Below are 21,256 nucleotides of genomic sequence, written 5' to 3' on the forward strand. Positions count from 1 at the left end.
ACCGCCATGAGCCCCGCCTTTCTTAACCATGAGACCCCGTAAGAAACACATTTGCCATCCCACCCATCCCAACCAGGACCCAGATGTGTACAAACAAAAGTTTTTTGAATGTGTGTGCAGGCTCAGTACTGTCTGACTCTTTGTGACCCTATGGATCATAGCCAGCCTTGATCCTCTGTACGTGAGATTTTCCCGACAAGAATGCAAGAGCCTCCTCCAGGGGGATCTCCCAACTCAGGGATCGAACCTGCGTCTCCAGCATTGGCAGATGGATTCTTTACCGCTGAGCCACCAGGGAAGGCCCTTCTTGAACGTGACCTGTTCTTATTGTGTCTCTTAAACTTCGCTTTCTTTTTAAATGCTGCTCACCATCCCGAGGTTGACCCATGATCATCTCGTGTCGTGCGGTCCCACAGAACCTTCCATGATGTTGGCAGTGGTCTGATATGGTAGCCCCTTGAAATACGAGTAGCGTAACCTGCATTTTCAATTTTATTTGATTTTCACTCAGTGTAAGATGTAAACAGCTGCACGAGGCTGGTGGCCGCTGTATTGGAAGTCACAGCCTTAGCAAGTCCAGAGAGCAAGTCGAACCCACGGGGCTCCTTCCAGCCCAGCCCTCCTGGCCCCTCCTCATCGGCTGGACCCTCAGCCCTGCCAGACCCTGTGGCCCACACATCTATCCCTTGGCCTTCATGCTTGGCATGCTTGGCTTCATCCCTTGGCACTCGTGCCAACCCCGACCTCAAGCTCACCTGGCCGAAACCCCATTCATGATCTCCGGGCTTCCTGTTGCTCCTCTCTGGTCTCCTACTCCTTTCCCCGCCCGCCTCCCTGAGCTGTGCCGTGCTTGGTCGCTCGGCCGTGTCTGACTCTTTGTGACCCCATGGACTGCAGCCCACCAGGCTCCTCTGTCCATGGGGATTTTCCAGACAAGAATACTGGAGTGGGTTGCCATGCCCTCCTCCAGGGATCTTCCCAACCCAGGGACAGAACCCAGGACTCCCACATGGCAGGCAGATTCTATACCACCTGAGCCAACAGGGAAGCTGGGTGGCATCAATACCGACCCAGCAGGCCCAGCCAGAAACCCAGGGGCCATCCCCCACTTCTAATCCTCCATCAGCAGGGTCTGGTGGATTTTACCTCCTAAGCACTCCTGGATCCCTTCCCTTGTCCATCCCGTCCCGCCAGCCCCGCTGTGGCCTCTGAACACATATATCTGCAACCCTTCTGGTCCTCACCCATTCCAGGTGTGTGCTCAGCGTCTGGAACCCAGAAATGAATTTGATGGAGTCCCTTTGTCTTTCTCCTTCTTGTTGCAGCTACCTTGGGGCAGAGGACGTGGGTGGGATTATTCTCTGACTGTGTAGTAAGATCTCAAATAAAGCTGGTTATAAAAAGTAGCGAGGAGCTGGGGCTTGGGAAGGGAGGGGAGGAGGGAGAGCTGTGTGGCTGCGAAGGGATGGCCTGTCCTTCTATTTGAGGACTTGTCCTTCCTTGTCGGAGGCTGGCCTGCCCTCCAGCAGCCCCTCAGGGTGTTGCCTCTTCCAGTAGGTAGTTTCACGGAGCCCATCACCCAAGCCAAGCCCCCTAAAGGAGAAAGCTGCATCTTGTACAGACTTAGGGTGGAGGTGGGCAGATCCTGGGTATCTGGAATCTGGCGACCAAATGTCCAGACGCTTGCGCCCCTATCTAGGGATCACGAGGGTCCCCAGAATCATAGCCTCTGGGAGCTGGGGGGGGTTCCCCAGAGTCTGCGGCCATCCCCTTGGGGCCGTCGAGCTTCGAAGGGGCGTCAAGGCGGTGGGGGTTCGCGAGCTACAAGTACCCTCTGGGGCCGGGCACGCGAGGGGCTGCAGAGCAGCCTCGCCTGCAGGCTCCCCACGCCTTGCAGCCCAGCCCCGGCGGGGTGGAGGGCGCAGGGTGGGGAACAGTAAGGCGAGGGCAGCGTGGCTCCGTCTAACAGGCCGTCTTCTGGCTGGAAGAACTGCGGGAGGAGGGGGCCCGGGGAGTGAGGGGGAAGGGGCTGCATTCGGAAGCTCCCCCCGGGGCCCCCACCCCTCCTCCAGGGCCCCCGCCCCCTAGCAAGGCCGGGAGGGGTCCGCCCCGCGCGGGGAGGGGGCCGGGGCCGCGGGGACTCAGGCGATTGGCCCGGAGCCCCCCCGCCCCGCCCGCCACCATCTGCTCGGATTTGGCGTCGGCGGCTCCCGGCTCAGCTCCAGCTCGGCTCCGCGCGCCCCCGGCCGCCCCCGGCCGCCCCCGCCCCCCGCCCGCCGCCCTGCTGCTCCCGCCCCGCGGCCTCTCCGAGTTGCCGCGGTCGGAGCCCCCGGCTGGAGGCCGATGGAACCGCCGCGATGTTCGCCCCGCGGCTCCTGGATTTTCAGAAAACCAAGTACGCGAGGTGAGTGGCGGGGGCGCGCGGGCGCGGGGGCGCGGGTCGGGCTACTCGCACGGCCAGCGCGGCCCCCCCCCACGACTCCCAGAGAATTCGGGGTGACCAGTGGACCCTGTCCCTGGGCCGGAAGAACCCGGACGCGAGACGTCGCGGTCTTTGTGAGCTCTGCGCCCTGGACCCGGGAGGCGCGCGGGTTCCCAGCGCCTCAGACACACTTAGCGGGGTGCCCTGGGGCCAGTCGCTTCACCTCTCGGAACCTTGATTTTCAGTTCTGCAAGGCGGGGATAACGAGCGCCCGCACCCCTGGGGCCCCCCCTCGCGATGGTTAAGTGAGACGATCCCTTGAAAGCACTTTGTACGGGCTCAGTCGCTACCTGGAGCTTTTGTTAATGATAAAAGGCGTTGGCTAGCACCTCCCCTGTCCCCCCTGACCACGCTGTCCTCGCACCGCCCCATCCCCCCAGCCACCCCTGTCCCCCCATCACCCTGTCCTCCTTGACCACCCCTGTTCCCCCTGACTGGCCCTGTCCTCTCACCACCCCTGACCGCCCTCACAGCAAGCAGGACGAATGGGTAAGTGTTCTTTTAGGGTGGGTAAACTGAGGCTCAGGGCCAGGACCTGTGCGTCTTGGCCTTTTCATAATATGAAATCCGTGGTCCCTCCTGAGCCTTGGTTTCCTCTTCTAAAGTGGTGATTTCAGATTGCTGAGTGGAAGCCAAGGTCCTGTGGCTCAGATTCCCAATTAAGGGGCTGGGGGAGGGGAGGGAATATTAAATGGCTCTAAGATTTTGGGAGCATGGGCTTGCCTGCAAGCTGGATGAAAACCCTTTTCTAGGGTTGGCCCTTGGCCCGCAGAGGTCTCGGGGAGGACAGGCCACTCTGGGCGTGCAGCCCTGGCTTCTGCCTCCTGCCCTGGGGGGAGCCTGATGTGGGAGAGGACACTTGCCCTGCCCTGCCCCTGCCCTCCCCCCACGCCTCCTGCCTACAGGGGTGGAGGGGGCAGGCGGTGAGTTGAGCTGGGTGGGCGTCTTTTTTGCTGTGGCACAGCACGGCTCCCTGTCTCCCAGCAGTCGTTGAGGGCCCTGGTCCCACGACGTCTCTGCAAGTTCCCGTCAGAGGGAGCACAGCTTGGCCCCAGAGGCCGGCCTGAGCAGGGCTGGGGGCAGGGAGAGTGGGTCCTTTCCCCCGCGGTCTCATCTCTGTTTCCCCTGGAGGGAGACGTGTTGTGTCTCCCTCACAAAGTTGGGGAGTCCCCCTGGGAAGGGGATACCAGTGGGAATTCCTGTGAAGTTTCTCTTGGGACGAAGGTGGGAGGGGCTGGCTGCACAGATCTGTGAGGTCTCCTCCGGTGTGGACACTCGGACTTTCTTAGGCTTTTCTCAAGGGTCCGGTGTGCTTGTGTGAGATCTAAGTTGGTGGAGTGTTCACTCAAAGGGAAGGGGAATGCCCAGGACTGGAGGCTACACATGCAGACTCTGGGGGAAGGAGCTCTGTCCCATACCCGCTGTGTGATCTTGGGTAGGTGTCTCAACCCCTCTGGACCTCTGCTGGTTAATCTGTAAGACGGGGGGGTTGGTGTAAATGATGGCTAGATTTAGGCACTGGTGCTGCCCGCTCCCTTACTGGAATAGAGCTCCAGCTGGGCTGAGGGCTGGACCGTGAGCCCTTTCATGCTGCGACTGATGACTCTTCTCCGGGTAATGAGCCCAGTGAGGAGACGGAGTGCATCGATTGTTTCTGTTCTTTTCCTCCTGGTGCGGCCCTTTTTACTGTCCAGTCCACGTATTAGGGCCGTAATCGAGGCTTTGTGATGGAGTGGATTCAGTACTATAGGTGAGTTCTCTCCAGTAGAGATACCGTACAAGTCGTAGAGGAAGTTTTAAATTTCCTAGTGGGCATTCAATTTAATGTGTGGCTTATGTCCCAACTCAGTGTCATAAAAAGGTAAAAAGAAACAGGTGAAGTTAATTATTAGAATATACTTTCGTTAACTCTATCCAAAGGACATTCAATATGTAATCAATATAAACAAATTATTCAAGTGCTCAGTAACCACACACAGGCGGTCAGTGACTGCCATATTGAACAAGAAAAGACCATCCTCCAGGGTGAGATATGGATGTTAATCCATTCAGGCTGCCATAATAAAGTACCATCGACTGGGTGCCTTATAAACAGCAGAAAATTATTCCTCACAGTTCTACAGGCTGGAGGTCTGAGGTCATGGTGCCAGCATGGTCTGGGTCTGGTGAAGGCCCTCTTCCAAGTTTCAGACTACTGATCTCTTCGTATGTTAGAAAGACACCGGGCCAGCTCTTTGGCCTCTTCAGATAACGGCACTAATTCCATTCATGAAGGCTCCACCCTCGTGATCTAATCACGTCTCAAGGGTTCTACTTCCAAATGCCATCACATGGGGGGTTGGATTTCAACATGTGAATTTTTTTTGGAGGCGGGAATACAAACATCCAGTTCTTAACGGTGCTTTTAGTTAAATGCTGTATGACATTGCAAAAGATGCTTTCCCTCTCTGAGCCTCTGTTTCTCGGTGGCTGATTGGACCACTTGATCTTTAAGGTTCTAACCTCAAGTCCTTGAATGACTTATCTACATCCAGGAACACACTTATTGCAGAGCTATAGGAATTAAAGACAGGGCGCAGAGCTCGGCGAATTGGCCAATGCAACAGAATAGAGAACCCAGAAAGAGATTTGTGCGTATAAGGGCATTTGGCTTTTGACAGAGGCGGCATTGCTGATCAGGCAGGGATGGTTTAGTGAGTCAATGGTACTGAGACAGTTAATCAGATGGAAGCAGGAAAACTGGAGCCCTACCTCACACCTTACAGAAAAAGCATTCGTAGATGGCTTACAGATTAACAAGTGGAGGACTTCCCTGGTGACCCGAGCTGAGACTCTGCACTCCCAATGCAGGGGACGGAGGTTCCATTGCTGGTCAGGGACTAGATCCCACATGCCAAAAACAAAAGTTTTCCTGCTGCAGTGATGATATGCTAATGCTGCTGAGTCGCTTCAGTCGTGTCCGACTCTGTGCGACCCCAGAGACGGCAGCCCACCAGGCTCCCCCGTCCCTGGGATTCTCCAGGCAAGAACACTGGAGTGGGTTGCCATTTCCTTCTCCAATGCATGAAAGTGAAAAGTGAAAGTGAAGTTGCTCAGTCGTGTCTGACTCTTTGCAACACCAGGGACTGCAGCCCACCAGGCTCCTCCGTCCAGGGGATTTTCCAGGTGGACTTGGGTGCAGGCGGAAGAGGAGTGGACGCCCCAGCCCTGCCTGGTCCTTTCGGTCTCGCAGTGGGAATGGACACATCTACCCTACGTGCCGCAACCCAGCTCGCGCCTGCGCTCCACCTCGCGCCTTCCTTCTCGGAGTCGAGGCAGGTGTCATGGCGAGATGAGCTCGACGGAATGGCGGCAGCCGGTCAAGGGAACTGTGAGGAAAATGTTGAGTCCCTGGACCTTGCAGAACTTGCTAAAAAGCAGCCATGGTGGCAAATGCTGTTTAGGCAGGAATCTGAACCTTCAGCCAAAAATGTAGAGTGTGGCATCCCAGCTGTTAATTGATGTCATTTGGTGAAGGACAGGGAAGCCTGGTGTGCTGCGCATGGGGTCGCAAAGGGTCGGACACGACTGAGCGACTGAACACTTAGCTGTGTGGCCCCATAGACTGTAGCCCACCAGGCTCCTCTGTCCATGGAATTTTCCAGGCAAGAATGCCGGAGTGGTTGCCATTTCCATTGCCGGGGTATCTTCCCGACCCAGGGATCGAACCTGGGTCTCCTGTGTTGTGGGTGGACTTACTGACCGAGCCGCCAGGGAAGCTGCAGGCCAGCAGCAAAGCAGAGGAGCTGCTGTCGTTTGTGAAGAAAAATCTTCTAGCAGCTGGTGGATTTTTTGGAGGCTATCTGCACTTCCATTTTTCCTGTTTTTTTGAGCCAGCAGTCTCGTGACTTCACCCTAGACCAGCACGTCTCTCCCCTTCCCCTGTGGCTCCCTACCTGCTATGGTGTATCTGAATGGCTTCTGTAGGCATCTGTTGGTTCACCTGGATAACTACCCTACTGTGAGCTTGACCACAACTGGACAGACAGTAGCCATTACCTTTTCTAGCACACTTCACTTGGACTAATCTGTAGGTCAGCAAGAATATTCCTTTCTCTCCTTCGGAAGACACTGACCAGAACATGGTACGAGGTGGCCCTCTGTGGAGGATGAGTGGGCCCTCAAAGGTTGTCCCAAACTTGATTTGCAAAAGAAAGAACAAGCATGTAAGATACTGTATGTTCTGCATGGAAGGGAACTGAATGCATTTGCCTTTAAGCATGAAAAAACATTTACAAGTGAATTTTTTTTTAATTGAGAACCTTTTGAAAACTTAAAACAGTATCTTTTGGCCCTCATGCTAGGTAGAGATTTCTGAAGCACAGAGATGTCCAAACTATAAAAGGTTGATAAACTCAACTACAGTAGAAAATTTTACATGTTTATTTGCCAAAAATAAAAAAATGCCAAGAAAACAAGAGAAGACAAGCCACAAACTTGGAGGACTTATTAGCAGCATGTTTAACCAACAAGTAATTCATACCCAGAATCTGGAATTCCATGGTGGTCCAGTGGTTCAGGGGCTTCCCCTGGTGGCTCCAGTGCAGGAGACGCAGGAGACTTGGGTTTGATCGTAGGTCAGAAAGATCCCCTGGAGAAAGAAATGACAACACACTCCAATATCCTTGCCTGGGAAAGTCCGTGGACAGAGGAACCTGGCGGGCCACTGTCCACGGGCTCGCAAAAGAGTCAAACACGTGTTAGTGACTAAAACCACCACCACCGCCAGTGGGTAAGACTATACGCTTTCACTGTTGTGGCCTGGGTTCAATTCCTGTTTGGGGAGCTAAAATCCCACAAGGCACACAGCATGACCGAAAAAGTTTAATATCCAGAATCTATAAAGAACTGCAATAAGGAAAAGACAACCCAGTACAAAATGGGAAAAGAGTCATTTCTGGAAGGGAGAACACAGATGAGCAGCAAGCATGTGAAAAACTGCTCACTTGTGTTAGAGCAAGGAAATGCAAAGTAAGAGTCCTCGGGATGCCGTGCTTGTATTCAGTATGTTGGAAGTCTGACAAAACTATTATAATTGCTTTGGAAAACAGAAATTATCATGTGAACCTGGGCGCAGCCATTCTTGTCTGGGTGTCTGCCCCAGAGAAACTCTGCACGCGTGTGTACCAGGGGATGATGGCCCAGAAACTTCTCAGCAGCATTGTTCATGATAAGCAAGACCTGGAGGCAGCCCAGAGGTCCACACTGATTGAACAGGGTGTCCTTATATAGTGGAATAGTAATCCTGCAATGAAAACGAACTCCACTTGCAAAGAGTGTATGGCTAGAACGCACGGATGTGTTGAACGATAGCAAAACACGGAAGAAAGCACGACTCCAATCGTGTAACACGCGAAGCCCTGCACACCAGCTGTGTGGTTTAGGAATGCAGAGAAAGGTATGCAGAAACTGAGAAAGTGGTGATTACAAGGTCAGGTTAGTGGTCACCTCTAAGGGAGGGAAGGAAAGGTACACAGGGTGCTTCTGGGTGTTTGTAATTCTTTGAAACATATTTTGATTTATTTTTGGCTGCGCTGGTCTTCATTGCCAAGTCGGGACTTCTCTCTGGTTGTGTGTGGGCCTCTCATCGTGATGGCTTCCCTTGTAGGGCACGGGTTCTAGGGCTCAGCAATTGTGGTGCGTCGGCTTAGTTGCTCCACAGCTGGTGAGATCTTCCCAGACTAGGGTTCGAACCTGTGACCCCTGCATTGGCAGGTGGATTCTTAATTGTTGGACCACCAGGGAAGTCCAGGGTCTTGAGAATAAGAATAAATTTGGTTCTATGTGTCCTGGAAGGCAACAAGGTCTCAACATTTCCTGGGCGAGCCCCATGAGGCCACACCTCACTGCAGGGAGACTGGGGAGTGAAGTCCCATCTGTCTGTCTGTGCCCAGAACAACACCTGGCACCTGAGTAGTGACCAGTCAAGATCTGTTGCGTGGATCCTGGCTGTGTGACTTTAGATGATTGAATCAAGCTGTGCAGACACCAGTGTCCTCTTTGGCTTAATGCAGTGTGACCTTAACCGGGGGGGGGGGGGGTAGGGTCATTATAAAATAGCAATGTGGTTATAGAGGTAGCTCATGCTCCTTGGAGAAAAGTTTTTTAATCCTGGGAAGTAGGTATGAAAAAGCAGCAGACCCTCAATCCCATGGTCCCGAGATCGTCGCTTTTAAATGTGTTGATTTTTCCTCTAGTCTTTTTCTCCTGTGGATACCCTGCAGCTAGTGCTCCTGATTGGTAAAAATTGACTTGCTATACTCCCTTCTCTTTCCTCTTTCCTAACTGCGTGCAGCCGCAGTTCGACGTGGGCTTTTGCGTGTGTCCCAGCTCGCCATCACACCCTGTTTTATTTCACTTTTTCCCTCTGTTGGACACGCAGGTTGTTTTCTGGGTTCCGCTTCTGGGCAGTCACGCTGCGGGAGCGTCTCTGCAGCGCACGCTCCATCCTTTGTCCATTCAGGGTGTTGCCCTGGTCACCAGGTCCATGTGAGGATCGCCGGCTGCCAAGACAACAGTGACCAGGCTGGGGACCCCCACCCCCTTCACAGCGCAGGTCCTGCCGTGGTGTTTGGAGTTGCTCCTAAGCTCCGAGATGGGTTCTCACTCCTTCCACGGCAGCTTCCTGGGGAAGGAGGAGGAGCCAGGGGCTGGTGCTGTGACCCTGCCCTCCTCTCTGCTCCTTCTCACGGGCAGGGGGCTTTTCCCTGAGCCCCGCTTTCCCCTTTGTAAGGGAGGTTGACAGGAGGGGGTGGTGACTCTCGTGCTGGCCCTGGGAGGCCGTCTGTAGGTTTAGTCCTGTCTTGCTGCCTGAAGTCCCTTCAAAGCTGCTTTGTCCTGCTTCAGCTGGGACTCCGAATTCTGGAGGTCACAGTTTCCCTAAACCTTGGCGGTCCTTAAGGCGATTAAGATGAGGTATGTGAAGCAGCTGGCGAGGTACCTGGCCTACAGGTGGTGCTTCGGAGCATGGCTGTTTGTCATGGTGACTCTGATCCGGGGTGTCTCTTTCCAGAGAAGCTTGGAGGCAGTTTGTACAAAGCAAGTTTCTGAAGATCCAGGGGCTGTCAGAGAAACCCTTCCATCTTGGCGAAGCTTTCTCTGACTTCAGCAGGTGGCTGGGTGGATGGAGAAAGGGTGGGTGGGGAGGTGAGGTTCATGGTTGTGTCTGTCTTGCTGGACTAACCTGGGGACAGGGCTTCATGGAGTAGAGGGAGGTGACCCATACTTAAAAATTATTTACTTGGCTGCACCAAGTTTATTTTTTAAAATGTATTTCTTTATTTTCAACTGCACTGGGTCTTAACTGCTGCGAGCGGGCTTTCTTGGTTGCGTTGAGCAGGGGCTTCTCTTGCTGCGGAGCACGGGCTCTAGGCTCGAGGACTTCAGCCGTTGTGGCCTGAGGGCCTAGTAGCTGCAGTGCATGTGAAATCTTTCCAGCCCAGAGATAGAACCCGGATCCCCTGCACTGGCAGGCTGACTCTTATCCACCGGACCACCGGGGAAGTCCTGCCCCAGGTTTTAGTTGCGGCTCTCAAGATCTTTGACCTTAGTTGCGGTAAGCAGCACCTTTTCAGTTGCAGCATGCGAACTCCTTAACTCCTTGTTGCGGCAAGTGGAATCTAGTTCCCTGACCAGGGGTCGAACCCAGGCCCCCTGCATTGGGAGCACCAGGGAAGTCCCGACCCTCGGTTTCTGTACATCATCTCCTCTGACCCTTGGCCGTCCTGGGAGTGGCCGCAGTTTTCATTCCTGCCTGCTTTGCCCGGGGGTCGTAGCGCAGTCGGTAGGATTCGCACCTGGGTTCGCCTGGCCTCTGCTCTGCCCTTCTGCCTCCTGTGCAGACCTGGGGGCTGACAGCAGTCACCATCGCCAGCGGCTGCAGGGTGAGAGTCTCACACGCGGCATGTTATAGGATCATCTGCTCCCTGCCGGATGCAGGGAATTAGTCCTCCCCACTGCCCACACCCTGGCCGGGCCTGGCAGGGCTCCCGGAACACACCATCATCGGCCTCCTTCATTCATTCACTGACGGGCCCGCCCCAAGCGCTGTGGGGCCGAAGCGGTGTCCCCGTGAAGCCCGCTTGCTCTGCGTCTGGATAATCTCAAGTTAAAAGTCAAGCTGACAAGCTGCTCGACAAAATGGGTTCTGTCCTTTCGACAGCTGTGCTTCTATAGAGACAGAACTGAACACTGTAAAACGGCGGCCTTCAAATGATTGAAGACTGGATGGTTTCAAAGACAGCTTAAGGTGGGACTTCCCTGGTGGCCCAGGGGCTAAGGCTCCATGCTCCCAGTGAAGGGAGCACAGGTTTGATCCTTGGTCTGGGAACTAAGATCCCATGGGGCATGGCCAAGAAAATACGTAGAAAGACAGCTGAACGTTGTTAACTTTTACACACGTCTTCGGCATTCGTTGCTGGGCAGCCTCGCTTGGATGAGTAATGAAGACAGACGCAGTTTATTATGGATGTCATATGATTTATTTTTATTGACTGTCACAGCAGAATCGTTTTTATAGTCAAGATTTTCACTTGTTTTTGGGTTTTAGTAACAGTGGTAATCTAAAGGTGCTCTGTTCAGGGCAGTAGGCCTAGCCACATGTGGCTTATTTAAAAGTAAATTTTGGGACTTCCCTGGCCGTCCATTGGTTAAAACTCCACGCTCCCAGTGTGTGGGGCACCAGGTCGAACTAAGACCCGACGTACTCTGTGGCCAAAACCAAAAAGTACATCTAAATTCATTAAGGTAAAACAAAACGAACAAGCTAGTTCCAGCCACATTTCAAACGTTTGCTCCATTGTCACAGGGGGCCAGCAGCCGCTCTACAGGAGAACACAGACATTTAACATTTCCATCACTGCAGAAATTCCTCTGGGAGAGCACTGGCCTAAAAGGTTCAAGTGAAAAATGTAATTAAAAGACTCCACAAATGTAAATTAAAGCAAATGTCAGAAACTGAAACCATTTATGTGACTCTTAATTCTAAAGTATTCAAAAATTCCTATTAAATTGAAAAGGCAAAATTCAATTAAGATGGGTGAGTATAACATTTTAACGTCAAGCAGTATTTAAGTTAAAGCTGAGATATTTTATTTGAGTTTTTGGAAAATGTAATTGAAACCCATCTTATGGAAATGAAATTGCTCACGCCTCAAGTCCAACGTCCAGCTCATTGCCAACATAAGGTCTAGGTGGGGATCAGGCTTATGGTTGCCAAGGGGAGGAGGAAGGAGAGGAGCAGACTGAGAATTTGGGGTTGGTGGACGCCAACTGTCATACAGAGAATGGATGAAACGGTCCTGTTGTGTAGCAGAGGAACTGTCCAGGGTCCAGGGATAAACCATCCTGTGAATGTGAGTGAAAGTTGCTCAGTTGTGTCCGACTCTTTGTGACCCCACGGACTGTACAGTCCATGGAAGTCTCCAGGCCAGAATACTGGAGTGGGTAGTCTTTCCCTTCTCCAGGGGATCTTCCCAACCCAGGGATCGAACCGGGGTCTCCTGCACTGCAGGCGGATTCTTTGCCAGCTGAGCCACAGGGAAGCCCCTAAACCATCATGGAAAAGAATATTTTATCTGTATGTTTTGGCAGTGCTGAGTCTTCATTGCTGCATGTGGGCTGTCTGTATTTGTGACAAGCAGGGGCTCCTCTCTAGTTGCAGTTCGAGGGGGCTTCTCACGGGCTCTGGAGCTCAGGCTCAGGAGTTGTGGCCCACGGGCTCAGCTGCCCCATGGCACGGGGAAGCAAGCTTCACAGACCGGGATCGAACCTGTCCCCTGCCTTGGCAGGTGGATTCTTAACCACTGGCTCACCAGGGAAGTCCAGAAAGGAATATTAAAAAATAATGTGTATATTAATATATGTAAAACCAAATCACTTTGCTGTACAGCAGAGATTGGCACAACGTTCTAAATCAACTATACTTCCATTAAAGAAAGAACAGGACTTCTGTCTTATGCAAGATGCCTCTAGTCCTGCACGTGTAGAAGTTCAGGAGTGACACAAATGTATTAGCATTTCATGTGTCCTTCAGCTGCCACGCGCACCTACTGGGAATTCCAGGGCAATTCACGAGTGTCTTTGAAACCTGGAACCGAAACGGGAAGAGAGACAAACTGGATGCTGGAGATTGTTGCCTTGAGAGGAAGGCTTTCGAGGATGAATCAAGATCCTCCCTCGGTACCCCGCTGGGTGGGGGGTTAGTTCCAGGACTCCCTTGACTCCCAGAGTCTGTGGAGCGGATGCGCCTCTGTATCCTTGTGCTCCGCATCTGTAGATTGAGCCAGCTGCCGGTCGCTAGTGGTTTCCACCTGCGGTTGGTGGATCCCTGAGATGTGTAACCTCTGGTGGGGAGGGCCGACTGGAGTTTGTCTTTCTCTTACCCAGATCTTTTTGTTGCTCACATCCTCCTTGTTCCCAGTGCCACACGTGGCGTCATCCACAAAGCTCCACGGCATTTGGATGTAATCGTTTTTTGTAATTGTGGTAAAATATGCATAATGTAAAGTTTGCCGTTTCAGAAATGTTTATTTTATTTAGCTGTGCTGGGTCTTAGTTGTAGCATGTGGGACCTAGCTCCCTCACCAGGGATCAAACCCGGGCCCCCTGCATTGGGAGCTCGGAGTCTTAGCCACTGGACCACCAGTGAAGTCCCTGTCATTTGCAGATTCTTATGGTAGCAGTTCTGACTGGTGTGAGGTGGTGTCTCATTGTATATCTACCTTTTTAAGACTGAATGACACTCCATTGTATGGATCTGTACCCATGTGTTGCTCAAAGGACACAGGACAGGAGATGTGACTACGGACTTGTCTGGGGCCTGCCAGTATTGTTCACAAAGCGGATGTCCAGGGTCAGAGCTCACACTGCTGACCACGAGCGCCGGCTCCCCTGTGACCAAGGTGCTCGACGTCTCGTTAACAGAGCAGCCTGTGTTTGTGTGAGCAGGGCCCCCCTAACCCTGGCCTGCAGCACACTCCGAGATCCATTGCCTTGGCGTCCGATAGCACTCGTCAGAAACCCGCTGCAGGCCTGTGGAATCAGACTCTTCACTGTCATAGGGTCCTTCAGTGATGAGGTGTGCATGAAAGTTGGAGAAGCACAGATCTAAAGGACAGGGTTAGGGACAGAGGCCCTCCTGTGTCAGGGTGGTGCTGCCTGAGCGCAGCTCTCACGGGGTTCTCGTTACTGCTCAGTCTCTGAGTCGTGTCTGACTCTTTGCAACCCCATGTTCTGCAGCCCCCAGGCTTCATGTCCTTCATCTCCCACACTTTGCTCAAGTTCGTGTCCATCGAGTCAGTGATGCCATCCAATCATGTCATCCTCTGTCGTCCCCTTCTTCTCCCGCCTTCAGTCTTTTCCAGCATCAGGGTCTTTTCCAGTGAGTCGGCTCTTTGCATCAGGTGGCCAAAGTATTGGACTTTCAGCTTCAACATCAGTCTTTCCAATGAATGGGTTGATTTCCTTTAGGATTGACTCATTTGATCTCCTTGCAGTAGGAGGGACTCTCAAGAGTCTTCTCCAACATCACAGTTCAAAAGCATCAATTCTTTGGCACTCAGCCTTTTTTATGGGCTTCCCTGGTGGCGCAGAGGTTAAAGCATCTGCCTGCAGTGTGGGAGACCTGGGTTCAATCCCTGGGTCGGGAAGATCCCCTGGAGAAGGAAATGGCAATCCACTCCAGTATTCTTGCCTGGAGAATCCCATGGACGGAGGAATTTGGTGGGCTACAGTCCACGGGTCGCAGAGAGTCAGACACGACTGAGCGACTTCACTTTTTTTTCAGCCTTTTTTGTGGTTCAGCTCTCACGTCCTGGTAGGATTGCTAGAGTAGGACAGTAGAGCCCCGACTGCCCTCCTTCCCTTGTGCCCAGGACAGACATCACTAATCGACCATGGAATTCAAAATCGTCCTCCCCACTGAGCAGAGGGAGCCTCGGGTTCCTCAACCCAGCGCCCTTGACCAGCAGAGACGAAGATCAGGGGCGTGGCCAGGTGGGTGCAAGAGGAAGTGTGGGTTGGGGGCTTCCCTGGGGGCTCCCTGGGTAAGAATCCACCTGCCAGTGTGGGAGGCGTGGATTCCCTGGTCTGGGAAGATCCCACCAGTCGCAGAGCAGCTAAGCCCGTGCATCACAGCTGTTGAGCCTGCGCTCTCGAGTACGGGATCCACAACTGCGGAGCCTGTGAGCGCTAGAGCCCGGGCTCCGCAACGAGGTGAGGGAAGCCACCCTGGTGAGGAGCCTGTGGATCGCAACCAAAAGATGCCCCCGCTCGCCGCAGCTAGAGAAAGCCTGTGCGACTGCGAAGACCCAGCACAGCCAAAAAAAGAAAGTGGATCGAGATGTGGGTAAATTAATTCACAGTGTCCCAGACTGCCTCTCTGCCTCTGTTTTTTTCCATGTTAATTGCCACCACAGTAAGGACCTGCACCATTTCCCAAGTGTTTTGCACGTTCCAGGCTCTGCTTCCAGTACTGTGTGCTTTGATTCTTACCCATCCCAGGTCCTGCCAGACCAGTGTCCTTGGCCCCGAGTTACAGATGAGGTGCCGGGGAGGCTGGCCCGGTGGCCAGGCAGAGGGACGGCCAGCTCTAACCCCAGCTCCAGCTAACCTCAAGTCTGAGCTTTTGCCAACCCTCCCTCCAGGGATTCCCAAGCCGCCAGAGCTCCTGGCTGAGGCCCAGAGGATCCCCAAGCTGCCAGAGCTCTTGGCTGAGGCCCAGACCCCTGCAGCCCCTCCCTGGGGGGGGGGGTCTGGGAACCCCTAGCCAGATGAGCAGAAGGGCCACTGGAGTTGACCCTGGAGTGCTGGCTTAGTTCTCAGTGTCACCGTGGACAGTGGTTTGCTGTGACTAAGTGAAAATGAAAGAAAGTGAAAGTCTTAGTTGCTCAGTCGTGTCCAGCTCTTTGTGACCCCATGGACTGTAGCCCGACAGGCCCCTCTGTCCGTGGAATTCTCCAGACAAGAATACTGGTGTGGGTTGCCGTTCCCTTCTCCAGAGGAGCTTCCTAACCCAGGGATCGAACCTGGGCCTCCGGAATTGCAGGCAGATTCTTTACCATCTGAGCCACCAGGGAATCCTTGACTAAGGGAAGTCACTTCTTAAACAGCAGAGCATCTGAGCTCGTTGCAGACTTTGGTGCGTTCAGGGCTCCATGGGGCCTGGAGCTGGAGGCCCGGCGCCCACAGAGGCCTCGGCCCCTCTCCGGGGCTTTTCCCTGCTCTCCACTTTCCCACCGCCTCCCTCCATCACCCTGGACTCTGTTGGTGCCCCCGCCTCCTCCTCACAGTTTCTGCTTTCTCGTAGCCTCAGCCCTCCACCTCTGCTGCTTGCGGCCTCCATCCTGTTCTGTATTTGACTTCCTTCCTTGGCTGTCTCCCCACGAGCTTGGGGGTGGTGGAGAATGTCGGTGTGTCCTCTCTTTACCCGCGAGTGAATGGCACACAGTAAATGCAGCAAGTCCCCAGCAGATTGAGGTCTGTTCCGAGAATGCATTCGTGAGTCCAGTTTCTAAGTCCGACAAAGTTAGCCTGGGTACCCAACTAACACAGGACTGTGCTGTTGCGGGTTTATAATACTTTTTCACACAGATAATACATAAACACACACACACACACACACACAAAGAAAACATTCTAAATGTTATAGAACAGTACCTTGAAAAGTCCAGCAGTCCAGTACAACAGCTGGCATACAGGGGCGGGCATCGGGTCAACAGGCAAGAAGAGTTACTGACCGGAGAAGGGAGAGGAGGTGAGAGATGGTAGAACTGAAGGGTCTCCAGCAGTAGGAGACGTGGGGCACGCTGACGCTAATGGCACAGGTCTGGTTCCTTGCTGGATTAAATTCTGTCTACCTTCTTGGAAAAAAAAGAAAGACCCAGTGATGTCTGGGTAGTGGCACGTTCGCATCTTTGGAAATTTGCAAGTTGGGACTTACTGTGCTTGAGAAACGGAAGTAGGATTTCACCGTGGTGGCTTCTGGCGTCAGACCTCTGGTGTGTGCCTCGGGGAGCCCCTCCAGTGAATGGCTGTGATCTTGGGCATGTTTACCTGGCCTCTGTGTGCCTTGGTTTCCTCTTCTGAGAGATGGGGAATAATAGTAGCACTAATCTCACAGGGTCGATTGAGTCTCTGAACATCAGTGTCCTCATCTGTAAAATGGACAAAATAATTGGGCCCCATTGTGAGACATTTGGAAGACTAAATGCCGACCTTGGCCCGTGCTTGGCCCGCGTTCGGCATGCAGCGAGTGCTCTCGTGGTGTGTCGTCCGTCTTGGTCCCATCACTCCCCAACTGGGGGCTGTTGGGCGGGTCACTCAGCTTCCCCGGGATTCAGGTCCTCCATCACTGCCTGAGGTGTGGGCCCGGCGCATACACGTATCAGCGGGTGGGGTGTGTCCCTCTGGCCGCAGACTGGACAGTGAGTAACCCTGAATGAAGCAGAGTCCTTAGGGTCACTCCAGGAGTGACTCGTCTTGGGACCAGGTCCCTGCACCCTCAGGTCCTGCTTTTCAGGGGACCTGAACTGCAAAGCTGTGATCCTCAGGCCTGGGTGGGGGCTCTGCCCTTGGGCTCCTTTCTTCCACCCGATGGTGAAGTTTCCCTTCCTCCCAGAAAGTCCAGCTGAAGGAGTCATCAGGGGCGTGAGGGCATCTGGATTGGGGTTGTTGGGATGCCCCTGAGTCTCTGCCATATGAGCAGGTATCACCACCCAGGAGGCAGGAGCCCTGGGGATTCTGCGGCTGTTTTTTTATCTATCAATCATCTGTGCAGCGTGTGGGATCTTTGTTCTCCAACCAGGGATCGAACCCGTGCCCCCTGCATTAGAAGTGCAGAGTCTTAATCACTGGACCGCCAGGAAAGTCCCCCCGACTTTAATAATTACTGCTGGGGTTGAAGTCTTTAGGTGGGGGTGGGGCAGGAGACGGAGGGGCGAGAGGGTGGGTCTGTGCCACGTGTGTTGGTGGACCACGGAGAGGACAACCAGGAACACGTTCCCTGCCCTTGACGTGGACACACAGCTGCACCACACAGCTGCATCCGTGTTTCATTTGTTCATAAATTCAGCAATAATCACCGCACGTGGCGGGGTTTCGAGGGACACAGGGCTGACCAAGACAAGCTCCCTGACCTCCTGGAGCTCACGTCCTGGTGTGAGAAACGGACAACAGATGGATGACTATGTGATGGGATTTCAAGGGGTGACTGGCCAGACAAGGATGTGAGGTGCAGGGTGCGTTGAAATTAACTCTCGTGGGACTGTTTGGAGGAAATGTATGTACACCTGCATACGGGGGGTGGGGGGGAAGGTGTGTGTGCGTGAAACGCTGGACTGGCTCCGCAGGGATGGGGTGCTTGCTGCAGGGCTGGGCGCCCCGGGGAGCTGTCCTTTCAGCACCAGCAGGTCTCAGCTCAGTGCCCTGTGCCTGCAGACCTGAGCTGACAGACGTGCAGGGGGTCCTGGGAAGTGACAGTTGTCTGGAGACCCCGCGCCAGCGGCAGTGCAGACTCGCACCTCAGATCCATCCCGACACAGCTCCCCTGCACCTCCAGGTTCCTCCCAAGCCCTCGTCTCAGGCAGGGGCCAGCATGGCGGGCCTTGTGTCTTTGACCACTGTTCCGCAGCCAGACTGCAAGCTCCCTGGAGCAGGGGTGGGTTGGGGGCTATTCAGACCCCCCGTTTTGTCCCGTGAGGGGCCAGCATGATCTGGCGTGTGGTGGGCGTGACTGACTTGTCCACTGGTTGGGCACCCACAGTTGGCTAGTTGGTTCACTGACTCACTTGAAAACCTTGTTTGAGGACCAAGGCTGGGGCAGAAGAATGAACCCTGTGCAAAGCTTGCCCCCTCCCCTTCTGATGCTCATAGTTTAGGGGAGGGCTCGATCTGCTCATAGTATGTGAAAAAATGCATAATTGAGATATCGATACATATGCTGGAAATGTAGGTATGGTTTCTGCTTGAGTGCCTGGGTGAGGAGGGGTTTGAGGGTGACTTCGGGCCTTTCAGTTACAAGTAAGAGAAGTCTCAGTTTGAACTGGCTTAAGAGAGAGAGAGAAAGTGGCGGAGGGCGAGGAGGGAGGGAAGAGGAAGGAGAAAGAGGAGGAGGGAAAAGAAGGGAAAGCACGTTGATCTTTGGAAATGGAAAGGTTGTAGGTTCAGGTCCAGCTGGACCCAGAGTCTCCAAGGGGACCGGGCTGCCTCTGCCCTTCCCTGGGCTCTGTCTCTGCTGGCCTCTCATTCTCTGGACTGCTCACAGCCCTTATGGGTGGAGAACATCCTGCAGACTCCTCCAGGAGCACCACGGCCCTGCAACCGAGTCTTCTTGTCTTGGCTTGGATTTCATGCCCATTCTCAGACCTGTTGGTGATGAAAAGTGGGGGGCTTCTTGGGACCCCCAAGGGACCAGGGCTGCCGGAGCTCACTGAAAAGGGCTACTCGACTGGCTACAGGAGGGTTCCTTGCCGGTGTCCCCCTTGGCCTCAAAGCCTGCAGTGTGTATTTGCTCAGTCCCAGGGCACTGTCTTATGAAATGAGATTTAAAAAATGAAACCTAGCCTTGAAAAGGAAGGGCATTCTGATACAGGCTGTACCATGGATGAACCTTGAGGGCATTCTGCTATAAACGTAGTGAACAGAATGCTGTTGTTGCCTTCTGCTAATAAGCTAACAAAGAAAAAGACACATCCTGCGTGATTCCACTTACACGAGGTCCTTAGAGTCATCAGCATCATAGAGACAGAAGGTATAAGGCAGCGTGCCAGGGGCTGGGGGTGGGAGGGGAGTTAGTGTTTCATGCAGTCAGAACCTTCGTTTGGGAAGATGGAGAGGTTCTGGAGGTGGAATGCTGCGGTGTTTGTGCGACAGTATGAATGTGCTTATGCTGGAAGAAGCACAAGCTGGCATCAAGGTTGCCGGGAGAAATATCAATAACCTCAGACATGCAGGTGACACCACCCTGATGGCAGAAAGTGAAGAGGAACTAAAAAGCCTCTTGATGGAAGTGAAGGAGGAGAGTGAAAAAGTTGGCTTAAATCTCAACATTCAGAAAACGAAGATCATGGCATCTGGTCCCATCACTACATGGGAAATAGATGGGGAAACAGTGGAAACAGTGTCAGACTTTATTTTGGGGGGCTCCAAAATCATTTGCCGGGGTCCAGCCCCGGTGGATCCAGGGTGATTTGAAGGTGGAGATGGAGTCGGTGTACTTGGAAATAACTTATTTAATTACAGATAGAGAGGGATTAGAAAATTAGCAGAGAAAAAGAGGCTGAATAACTTGGTTTACGTGGGATACCAATAAAATTCCAAGACAAGGAATTTGCACCATCTACGTTGGGCCACCGGTGCCACTCGAATATCGGAAGGTGCCCCTCCTTGGGCTCCTTCTCTCATGGGCTTGAAACCCGGGGCAAGTAAGCAGACATGGCGAGCACCCACACTCCAGATGGGAATTCAGCCAGAAAAACGGGGAGCAAGAAAGAACGACATGAGGGAATCACTCTTTCCAGAAACTGATCCCATTTCTTTATTTTTGGGTTTGCTTATATACCTTTTGTTACACATAGGGATGAATACAGAGTCACACGGGGGTCAGCAGTCCTGACCTTTATCAAAATCAGGTGCTTCACATAAAAAGGTCTTAGGGATTTTACATCATCTTCTGGCCTTGAGACCTGCTGACATTTTACGACCCTTTCTTTCTGATAACCAAAAAACTTATTTCTTCCAAGGGTGTTTTTTCTTAAACCAGGCACCACCCTCCAAATATAGTTACATTCCTATAGGGTGAGGGTATAGTGAGTTACAATCAAGAAAGGAATTTATTTAACCCAAGGTTAACATGATTAATCTTAAAGGTTAATACTTATTTCTCCTATATGCTTAAAGGTTAATACTTATTTCTCCTATATGTTAGTTATATTCATTATAAGGGCAGGGAATATGGAGATTTAGCAGCAAACATCAGCCCAACAAATGAAAATCCTTCACCAATGTTCCCCTTAAGATCTATTTAGTCTTAAGATAATGATAAAGTTACATTTTTACATAGCAAGAACACAGTGATTTATAACAAAGTACAGTGATCTATTACAAAAGAGAAAATTCATTAACTCAAAAAGTCTAGTATTGCTAACCTTAAAAACTACTATATTTCCTTTTCTATATTCCAAATACATTGATTAATATATTCCCAGGTGCCTAAGGATATGGAGGCCTGGCGGCAATCATTGACTCAACGAGAAGAAAAAGCCCTATGCTAATTAAGACTCTCAAAATACTCCAAAACTCTCTGTGCTGTTTATGGTTGAGAGGTAGTAAGCAATCATGTGCCTAGTGGCAGCAGTATGGATAATCCTGTCACACAAGCTAGTTTGTCAGCAGAGAGGTTTGACCTGAGACACCCTTGTCACACCCAGGGCAGGGAATTAGCAGCAATTATTGGCACAACAAGTGAAAAACCCTTCACCAGTATAATTCCTAACCAACCCATTATACTGACAGTTTCCCAAAAGAATTTGCCTTTAGTAAGTCTAAAACATCTCGTGCCTCTCAGGTTGGGAGGCTGTAAACAATCACATGTGGCCAGATGAACCTATACAGGTGGGCTAGATAACCTTCAGAGGAGTCCGTAAGCTGAAACACTCTTGTCACGCCCAGGAATTTTTGTTGCCTTGGAGCCGCACGTTTACTCCTTCTCTGAGAGAAACGGTGATGGGGGAGAGCCCC

General features: G+C 52.6%; 1 protein-coding gene across 1 annotated transcript in view; it reads left to right on the top strand.

Moving 5' to 3' along the window:
* The first annotated feature begins 2,299 nt into the window (after window positions 1-2,299).
* The window catches only part of MMD2 (monocyte to macrophage differentiation associated 2), a 49,608-nt gene continuing 30,651 nt past the window's right edge, over window positions 2,300-21,256 (top strand). The window contains exon 1 of the mRNA XM_069569534.1: window positions 2,300-2,404. Within this exon, the coding sequence (XP_069425635.1) occupies window positions 2,358-2,404 (47 nt within the window). The 5' untranslated portion in view covers window positions 2,300-2,357. The remainder of the gene's footprint in view (window positions 2,405-21,256) is intronic.

Source organism: Ovis canadensis, chromosome 24 (assembly GCF_042477335.2).
Source record: "Ovis canadensis isolate MfBH-ARS-UI-01 breed Bighorn chromosome 24, ARS-UI_OviCan_v2, whole genome shotgun sequence".
NCBI lineage: Eukaryota > Metazoa > Chordata > Mammalia > Artiodactyla > Bovidae > Ovis > Ovis canadensis.